Source organism: Mangifera indica, chromosome 18 (assembly GCF_011075055.1).
Source record: "Mangifera indica cultivar Alphonso chromosome 18, CATAS_Mindica_2.1, whole genome shotgun sequence".
In the NCBI taxonomy this organism is placed as follows: domain Eukaryota; kingdom Viridiplantae; phylum Streptophyta; class Magnoliopsida; order Sapindales; family Anacardiaceae; genus Mangifera; species Mangifera indica.
Window position 1 is genome coordinate 12,854,770 of NC_058154.1, and position 9,987 is coordinate 12,864,756.

The following is a 9,987-nucleotide window of genomic DNA, read 5'->3' on the forward strand; positions in this document are numbered from 1 at the left end:
AGTAAACAAAATAAGGGACAACGGTGTCAGTTTCTGAAATCAAGAGGCAAAGTGGTTTTTATGCCACAAATAGGGGGTGAGGATGTTATTAACCAATCAACCTCAAAATATATTTCAAATATTTCTTAACCAAGAAAACTTTTGAGGTGACAGAGAAGACCATGATCCTTTGTCTCCAAGGACAGGCATGCCACATGCATCATATGAGTGAACGTGAAAGGACCTAAAAGTTCTCATAGACCTGTAACCCTCACACTTTGATAATTACATAATAATAGAAAAAAAAAAAAAGAACGATGAAAATTAGCCCACCTGTGTTATGGGTGAATTCGAGCTGAGTTTAGCTCAGATTCGAATCCATATTTAGCTTAAATGAATCAAACTCCAGATAAAGTTCGAGGGCTCTCCGATGTCGCCATAGTGGAGTTCTCCGATGATTCTTTTTATTCTTCTTTTCCAAAATTTCTTCTTCTTCTATTGCGACTTGTCTTTTTCATCTCTAACATCACTGATTACCAACTAATTGAGCTCAGCTTGAACTTGAGTTGGCTGTATTGGTTTTGAGTAATGCTTGATCTGACCTTATTAGGGCTTGGCTTGAATTCACCCTTGAACTATACAACAATAATACAAGTATGCAGGTACAGCAAGATTAAGGACACATGTGCATCACAAGTGGACACCTGAAACAATTCTTGCACCAGTCCTAACTAAAAAATACTCAACAAAGCTTTATAAGATTAGGATTGGATGACATTCCTTCCATCACTATACAAAAATAAGGCAATCAATCAACAGAAACAAGCGTTCCCCATAACAACTCTCACATTTTTTAAAGCTAATACTTGCAAAAGAATCTCATATACGCAAGGTGAAACAATATTAGCTTCTTCACTTCTAAATTGGAGGGAAAGAACAAATATCAATTACCAAACCCCTTGGTTTACAGTGAACTAGAATTTGTTAGAACATCTACTCTATATAGCATCAAGACAGCTTCAGTAAATAAAACTTCAGGAGGTAATGCTCCGGTTGATTCATAGTAACTGGAAAATGAAAAAAAAAAAAAACAGAAAAAACAGATGAAAACGAGAACATTACGCAATCAAAAACTTCAAGCAGCAGTGTTGAATCTATGACCAAATTGTAGCAACATGTTTCCAAAGGGTGGGAAGTTAACAATGGTGGGCTCATCATCATTTTCAAGCCTATACACAAACATTGACAATCGGTATAGACTATCCTGTTCCATCATCGATCAAACACAGAAGAAATAGTTCCACATGGGCTCAGATTCATATTACACGCAAAGCTAATTACTCATGCTGCATGCATTTTGCATTTGATGTGTTCAAACAAGTAGGAACTTCGAACCGAACAGGATATTAAAGTGATTTCTCCTGAAGTCTTCTGATTAGTGCAAATTGATGCACATGCAAGACATACTTACATTTAAAATGGTCTTTAATAAGTAGTGACACATGCTTCTCCTATTCTTCTCCCACTCTTAGGCATTCCCTACAAAGTGTGCAAGCCCGTCATCCTGCTGCAGTTGCCTTTTCTTACCTATTTTCGCCCAAATTATTAAAGAGTGATTCCAACAAGGAAAATGGTGAAGTTTTTTTCAAATGCTATAAGAAAAAGAAACAGTTAATGACGGCCTACTCTGCACAGCTTTATCATTAAAACAAAATTTCCGGAACAAAAACTTGTTTGCGTTCAAATTCCCCGGCTTAAACCACAAAATAGAAGAAACAGCAAAGATAGCAAAAGCTCTTTACCATTTCCAAAATCTTCGATATCAAATACTTTAACCAGGCAAGTGTTTACAAGTTTTTCAGCATCCTCGTCTTCAACATCTTCCAATAAAACAACCTACAGATAACAGATTAAATCTTAGACAGCTTAAAAAGATAAGAAAACTGATAAATATGCATCAGGCCGGTTGTTAAGAAGCAATTCCTGAATAGCAACTATGAACCTCAGGAAGCATTCGGTAGCCACTGGTGACCACTTTGCATGAGTTTTACCATGCCTTTTTACAGCATGTGCTTTTAATTCAATTTCTCGCAAAAAGAAAAATATTATGACCAGTGAGAACTTCAACAAACACAACTCATGGATATGTTAACTCATCGAAGCAGTGAGACTAGCAACAATGTCCAATAGACTCAAATTTTCAGTCTTTACAATATTTCAACTAACAAATTAACAAGCTTTGTATAACACAACCGAAGCATCAAAAAACAAAAATCATGGGCATTTACAAACGGGAAAAAACAGATAAAGGGTCAATGAAAAATACAAAAGCACTTCCTCGAAAGCGTCGAAAAACCTGTAAAATTTAAATATAACCAATAAACACCTCAAAAACATGCAAAACCAAGAGAAGGGTAGCTACCAAAAAAGAAAAAAATGGAGAGAGTCGACGAGAAACACAGGAATCGGAGCCTCAAGGTTGCAGAGAACACGAGTTCTCTGAATTCTGAAACTCAAGATGTGGAGGGAGCTGTTTGGGCAAATCTGGTAAATCCAATGATGAGAATTTATTTTTCAGTTCATTTACTTGCTTGTTATTTTTCTCTTCCATTTTTCAGAAAATTATCTCTGAGACGCGGTGTCCAAAAATGGTGAGTGAGACTCTGCGAGTAGGAAGTGAATAAAATTTGAAGGGTTTAAGATTGGAAGCTAGCTTGATTAGGGTGAATGTGGGTTTAGGGTCAATGTTTGACTTGTTCAATTTGAATTTGAGATAGAATCTTAATTTAATATTTTGATTTAAATTTGACTCAAATTTATTTACTATTTATTTTGTTAAAGTCTTTTACAACGTCTCCAACCAACCTACATGGGTGTAAATTTAATTATTCATTTAAATTTCGAGTTAAATTCGAGCCAACTTATGTTTAAATTCAACTCATTTCAAATCCAATCTTATTCTCAACCACCCAACTTTATCTTTTGATCTTTTGTCTCTTTTGACAATTATATTAGAATTTTTTTGGTCCAACTAAAGTTCAAATTTTGAACAAATGAATCAATTAGGGCAAGTTTACACTGATATGATCATTCAAATTCAAATTAATTTCAATCAAATCTAAAACGCTCCTGAAAACAGGTCTAGATTGGCATGACAAAAGCACAGAATAGTTCTTGTGGGAGAGAAATGAGTGTATGCAAATCAACCCCAGATATGAACAATGCCACTTACAACAACCGATTATATAATAATAATGGCACAATTTTGAATTTTGACATTGTGAGATGACAAAATTTTTTGGCCCAGTACAGCCCCAAAGTCATATCATAAGATGAGTGTTTCTCTTCCACCCATAACTAAACAAAAATCAAATACCATAGATACTCAAAACTGGATACTTTGAAGCAAAGGGTTACAGAATCTTGAGCTTCTGATTGATTCCTTAAATACTGTTTGACAATATGGTTAGATGCCTGTTTACTTTGCCGCTGTTAGACGTCACATTCCGGCCTGGTTGTTCCTTGCTCCCATCAGAAATGAATCATAGTGTTACTGATTCGCAAACCACCATCCTGTGTTGTCATCAACTGATCATTTGCTATCACCACCTTCCTTCTTGTTACCAGCCTTCTTTTTCCTCAATACGTCTCTCTTCTCTTCTCTGCAGGAATTAGCGTGAACAAATGAGATCATATACAGCAAGATTCTATTAGGACAAACAAGACCATGAAAAGATTATTTGGTGCTTCTCACATTATTCATTATTTGTCTGTCTCTGTTTGGTCATCCATCACACAGGTATATACTGGAGGAAACAGAAGGATTCCAGTAGAAGATTAACCGATGATGGTCCAGCGGCTGGATTAGTTATGGCAACACAAAAAGGGGGATGCGTGGAGATTTAAGAGAGTTGAGAGAAAAGTGGGCTCAAAAAGGAAGAGCTAAAAAGGAGAGCAAGAGAGTGAAAAGGGGATAAAGAAAAATATAAGGGAAAATTGGGAAGGCTTTGGCCAGGGGAGGAACTGGCGTCTCTTGTTACCAGATTATCAATTTTACTTTTTCTTAGTCTGTTTTTTTTTTTTTTTTTTTTGATTGAGAGACTAGCCAATTGTGAACTCTTCCATTTCCAAATCCATTATTGAATTTTGATTGTTTGTGTGGAAGTGCTGGTTTGCTGTGATTGGTTTGTGAAGGTTTCTAAACATCTCTAACAAATTGATCTTAAAACTACATTAAGAAATGGCACCAATTCTTATGGATAGAAAACTTGATAAGGCATGGGGACAAGCCTTTACCTGACTTTTGAGATTTCCTCTCTAGATGGGAATTTCCTTTTCTTCCTTTTGTGTGGACTGGATTGGGACTCTCCATTTCCGTTTTCATCTAACCTTCGTTTCTTTTTCTTTGCATCCTTAGCTTCTTTATTGCCTTTAGCATCTCTAGTGCCTTCTTCCTTCAAGGGCTGTTCAGTGTTCTTTTCACCATCGTTCTCATTTGAAGCGGAAGCTTGTTCAATGGATTCTACAGGTTCAGAAGCTACAGGAGTTGACTTAGAATTGCTCATTTTCTTGAACTGCAGGAAGTAAAACAGAAAGCATAATTCATTTGGCATGTAAAGCATCAAGCTGAAATTTCATATTAAAGGGTTTTCATTACTAGCACAACCAATTAATAAAAAAAATTTGTTTTCGAAAATGTGATGTGTACTTTCAAAGACCAAGTTATACCTTGGCTACAAAAAAACCATCCATATTGTGAACATGAGGATAAAATCGCCTTGTCTTTTCCAAGGAAGGATGAAACCGGTGCTCCCTAAAGCGAACAAATCTGGTAGAAAAATGAAACGTCATTAAATGTGAAAATTAGAAAGGTTTACTACAACCTCTCAAAGATATAAAAGAGCAATGCATTACCCTGGACGTCCAAAGTCAAGTCCACATGGTACAAGTTTGACATCCCTCTTTTTCAGTGCATAGTCTATAACAGCTTCATTCTGCAACACAATCTTTTACTATAAAAGAGGAAAAGTGCAGAAACAGAAATCGAACAAGCACACCCTTCTCAACAAACCTCAGGAACCATTATGGAGCAAGTGGAGTAAACAACATAACCCCCAGATTTGGAATTAGCATCCACCATGTCAATTGCAGCCAGTATTAATTGCTTTAAAAAAAAAAAAAAAAACCCAAAATCAGCTTCATCATAGAAAACCAAATGAGATGATAAGTACGAGTTCTAGTTTTCCAACAGAAAGAACATACCTTCTGCAAATGAGAAATTTTCTGAATATCATCCAGGCTTTTAGAGGTTTTAACAGATTCATCCTTAGATATAACCTGCATAGAGTAAAGAAGGTCATTTAGTCTCATCAAGCAATTACCAATTGAAAGAAAGAAGTCCTCTAAAATATGAGATTTCCTAACTGCTTACCCCAGTCCCACTGCAAGGAGCATCCAACAATACTCTATCGACGGTGTTGACACCCAAAACCTTAGGTAGCTGAAATGGAAAAACATTAAACAAAAGGGATTATACTTGCTGAATGGATATTCAACCATACGATTTCATCTATCAAATAATAACTACTCACGCTAGTGCCATTCATTTATTAGCTACTAATCAAAATGCAACCAATTTCTGTATAATATATAGATATGTTATACTATAAACCATTCTAGACTATGAAAAATAAAAGTTTTCATGTTTCCATGAATAAGTATCAATGAGATGCAATAAACTTTCAGCAGATTTCTCAAATTACTTGTAATAAAGAAACAAGTTGTTAATTTATAATGCAATTTACAAGAATGAATAAAATATTTGCTACACTTCAAAACCACCTTGTCAACTGTACTTATGGGACAAAAGAGTCCATTATTCAATAATAACACACCATTAAACCTAGAACTTGTCACAGCACTACAATAAATTATATAACAGGCAAAAAGAAGCTAACCTCCTTCCCATCATAGTTGCAAACTACAGTATTTGTCACCCCCATACGATGTAAATTTGCAGTCAGAGACTTAAGCCTTGGTTCTTTCATCTCATTTGCATAGATTAGACCTGATGAAATTTGAATTAGAACAATAAAGAAAGTATAAGATTGAAATAATGAGAACCAAATTGTAATCACAGAAAAATTATATGGATACAGACGTGCATAGTAGCAGGAAACCACTATTATTTTATAGTTCCTGATAATAGGATAAGTTGCATCATCTTAAAAATGATGATATCTTTTACCTAATCATGTAGGTTAAGCAACTGACTAGCATAAGAACTCATAATATGTAAAGCAAAACGAGGTGTGTGCACAAGAAATCTGTTTCCATTGAATCTTCCAAAATCACTACATACCAGTATTTTTCATAAGAGCAGCAATGTATGTTGTTTTACCACCAGGTGCAGCCCTGCAACAAGAATAAAATTGTCATCAGAAGAGAAAATGTAATGTTTCTTAAAACTTATAACACAAATACTTCAGATATTAATGTTTTTACAAAAATTTCATCCTCATCTTATGACTAAGTGGACAGTGAAAGCAGACATCATTACAATTAGAGACAGAATTATTAACATAAAATTACAAGCTTGCAACTGAAATTCTCAACATAAGTTAAAAGGTTGCCTAAGTTAACAAAAAGCTTTCTTGATCATCATGACTCCAAAGATACCAAGACAATAATTGGTGGATGGAACACTACAAGGTAGCTCAGAAAAAAAATATTAAGAAGAGAGTAACTTACGCCATATCAACAACTCGCTCATTTTCTTGGGGAGCAAGAGCCATTACCGGCAGAAAAGAACTTGCACTTTGTAGCTGAGAACAAAAAAAATATTCACTACCTTAAGTACATCATTTAAAACTCCGAAAACTAAAATAAAATACCACGAAAAAGTCAAGAATAAAATACTTCCTACCATGTAATAACCTGCCATATATTCAGGAGTTGCACCAATCGGCACTTGAGAATCATAGACTACCAACCCTACCTGCAATAACAATACCATGGTTTTGACAATTATAATATTTAATCAAAAATTTCGAAGAAAATGAACAAGGTAATTCTTACTTTTGACCACTTGCTTAATGGATCTAAATTTACTCCTCTGTTTATGAGAACATCAGCCAAATCCCGCCTTCGAGTCTAAGCTCATACAAGAGAACAACAATTCTATCAAGATACTGAAAATTGGACATAATACATATAAAAGACAAATCATATCACAGAATACAGCAGTGCAAAAAAGTAGTTTCACCTTCAATGTGTTAGTTCTTAAGCATATAGGTCGAGGCTTTTCAAAGGCTTCGATAAGTTCCATAAGTTCAACAGGTGGAAACATCTGTAAAGGAAAATGCACATTAACTAGAGAACATAAACACAGAATCAGAGGACCAAAGGAAAGATGAAATAAAAGAGAAATAGTAATTCATGAACTACCTCCACCAAAACCCCAATTAGAAATTCATTGTAACCATAGTATGAACCCAGATCCAGTTTAAGCTGTTGAACATATTCTTTCCTAGTTCTTCCCTTTTGACACAAGTCCTTAAAATTTGAAAGCACTCGAACAACTGCAAGTGAATGTCAAAATTAGATTTGGAAAAAAAAAAAAAAAGAAGCAACATGATTCTGAGAAAAATCAAACATTAAATAAATTGAACTAATTGACATATAACTCACTCTCTTTAATCCTTCTCTGAAGACTCGAAAGATCAGGAGGTCGCTGTTTTTCTTCCTCAAGTTCCTATGTTATTAGGGAATTAAAAGAAAATAATTGTGAATAAAATTCATTAATTAACCCCAGAAAAAGAGGAAAATTTATATTCAACAATATATTTAAATAAACTAGGCATCAAACTGAGGAGAATTAGAAAATGTCAATGATGATAAATAACCTCCTTGGTTGGCAATCTGAATTCATCAGACTCTTCTTTAATGTTGAGCTGCATTTCTTCAAGAGCTTCTTGTTCTTCCCTTGCTCGAGCTTCATCAATAGCTCTTGACTTCTTTTCAATATCAGATTCATCATCTGAATCCGAATCTGAATCTGAGCCAGAGTCAGAACCTGAACCCAAACCTTTGCCTGCAACAATATTATGATATTAAAACAAAATGAGAAACAATATAATTAACTAAACAGAACCCTCCAATGAAAAGACCAAAATAGCACACAAAATTTTGAAAGACTCCAAAAACTACAAACAGATAAAACCATAATACCTTCATCTTCACTTCCTTGAAGGAAATCATCAACAAGGGGATCATCTCCATCAGAAAATAATTCTGAACCAGCTTCTGAATCAGAGTCTTGCTCTTCCTGTTCAAATTCTTGAGGGTCTTTTACTTCTTCATTTGAAATATCAGAATTCAAATCATCAGAAATATCTTCCTTTTTCGAACGTTTTGCAGTGAACAGATTGTTCTTCTTTTGCTTCTTTTTTGGTGGAGGCTTCTGTGCTTTTGGACCCTTTTTCTTTCTAAGGGCAGTAGGCGCCATTAAAGCTGCATAAACAGAGACAGAAGTTAACGAGTATAATTCATAGGTAAGAATAAACAACCAAATTAAAACTCTCAATCATCATATCATGAAATGGGTCCACAAATAGAATTAATCAAAAAATTAAGATGGGTAACACCATGTACACTACAAATGCTAATATGTCGTTATATGACAACATGTTACTTTATCTCTAATTCAAAATAGTCTAATCATATGATTACACATTTGCTTTTGTAGCCGTGTTTATACCCATTATACACATCGGTGCTTGTACCTATGTTTGTATCTGTTCCATTAATCCACTTTGGTGTACCTTAAACACAATTTTATCCAGCTTTGTCTAGCTCTAACTGTTTTACCAAAGAAAAATTGAACAAGTTTTGACTAACCCACTTACATTCTCGATAAAAAGATATTAAGCACAAAGCAACATCCATGAGCTAAACTGAACCAGACAAGAATAAAATTCACGCAACAGAAGACACTTTTTGTACACAAAAAAAGCATTCAAAATTAATCAAATTTCCTATTTTCAGAAGCAATTGAACTTCTACGTACACATAAAAGGGTCAAATTCAAAGAAAAAAACCCAACAAACAACATATAGGTAATATCTTAAAGTTATACTTATCAAAAAAATATCTTAAAGTTATGAAATTGATCAAACGCCGACATGCAAATAGAAAAAAAAAAAGCAAATGGGCACTTATAAAAACATGAAAAGATAAGATTTTCACTTGAATTAGTTGAAGGAGAAAAAGTCTGCTTCCTCTTCGTGGACGGCTAGGGTTTAGGGTTTAACAGACGGAAGGAGAGGGACTGGAAGAAGAAAGTGCGAATTGAGGACAGTAGTATTAAACAGCCGGGCCTTGAATTGGGCCAAATCGTAATCTAAATTTGGACCTAGAAAGGCAACACATCTTAAAATTAAATTACAAAAATGCCCCTGAACGAACTCATTGCATCTTCAGACCGAACAAACCAAATTCGAACTGAAATGATCTCAGTTCATCTAGAATGGTTTGAGATCGACATTGAGGTTGGCTAACCAGTGATTGGAACGAATTATTTTTTAGATCAATATTAAAATAATATTCGAAACAGTTTTAATTATTTAATTATTGAATATACCAACTAAATAATATTTAATTAAAATGTAATATGGCAAAAACAATCAATTGTTTAGTGTTGAGTGAACCAAGCTCAATCTGGTCAAATTAAATCTAATTTGGCTGAATTACAGATGATTGGATTGGGTTACTTTGTTTATCTAATGATACTATTTATTAATTAAATGAATCAAGTTCAATTTTATATTAATTATTTTTAATTTAAATCGAACTCAAATCAACCCTGATTCAATATCACATGATTGACTATTTATATTTTCGAAACGGTCATTTATAGTATCACACATTTGTTCTAGTTGTAGCCCAATTGTACAAGATTTTAGCATATCTCTCTCACTTTAAAACATACCACCGCATTCAAACGGAGTT

At 34.3% G+C, this 9,987-nt stretch overlaps 1 protein-coding gene and 1 long non-coding RNA gene across 4 annotated transcripts; both read right to left on the reverse strand.

Moving 5' to 3' along the window:
- Positions 1 to 204: 204 nt before the first annotated feature.
- On the reverse strand, positions 205 to 2,674 carry LOC123201795. Of its 3 annotated transcripts, XR_006498866.1 has the most exons (4): positions 2,402 to 2,673; positions 1,782 to 1,875; positions 1,451 to 1,566; positions 205 to 1,046 (listed from the first exon to the last, which is right to left on the reverse strand). It is a non-coding gene; the product is annotated as an uncharacterized LOC123201795 (long non-coding RNA). The 3 variants fall into 3 exon arrangements; XR_006498865.1 differs by having other exon boundaries at positions 205 to 1,566; positions 2,402 to 2,674; XR_006498867.1 differs by having other exon boundaries at positions 205 to 1,566; positions 1,982 to 2,674.
- A 389-nt stretch (positions 2,675 to 3,063) lies between these two features.
- LOC123202350 (26S rRNA (cytosine-C(5))-methyltransferase NOP2B-like) lies at positions 3,064 to 9,377 on the reverse strand. The gene is made up of 18 exons (XM_044618234.1): positions 9,226 to 9,377; positions 8,209 to 8,490; positions 7,884 to 8,071; positions 7,669 to 7,732; positions 7,426 to 7,559; positions 7,244 to 7,327; positions 7,057 to 7,131; positions 6,905 to 6,976; positions 6,730 to 6,803; positions 6,341 to 6,393; positions 5,937 to 6,046; positions 5,411 to 5,479; positions 5,242 to 5,316; positions 5,051 to 5,143; positions 4,894 to 4,973; positions 4,708 to 4,807; positions 4,276 to 4,553; positions 3,064 to 3,641 (listed from the first exon to the last, which is right to left on the reverse strand). Exons 2-18 carry the CDS (start codon positions 8,483 to 8,485, stop codon positions 3,572 to 3,574), a joined length of 1,896 nt encoding a protein of 631 aa, XP_044474169.1. The 5' UTR covers positions 8,486 to 8,490; positions 9,226 to 9,377; the 3' UTR covers positions 3,064 to 3,571.
- Between the last annotated feature and the right edge of the window lie 610 nt (positions 9,378 to 9,987).

Excerpts from the sequence above, each read along its gene's own strand:
- LOC123202350 (XM_044618234.1), bottom strand. The coding sequence starts at position 8,485 with ATGGCGCCTACTGCCCTTAGAAAGAAAAAGGGTCCAAAAGCACAGAAG. Across the intron at positions 7,132-7,243 it reads TAAGAACTAACACATTGAAG|ACTCGAAGGCGGGATTTGGC; the intron begins GTGAAACTACTT and ends GTATGAGCTTAG. Across the intron at positions 4,808-4,893 it reads CTTGACTTTGGACGTCCAGG|ATTTGTTCGCTTTAGGGAGC; the intron begins GTAATGCATTGC and ends TTTTTCTACCAG.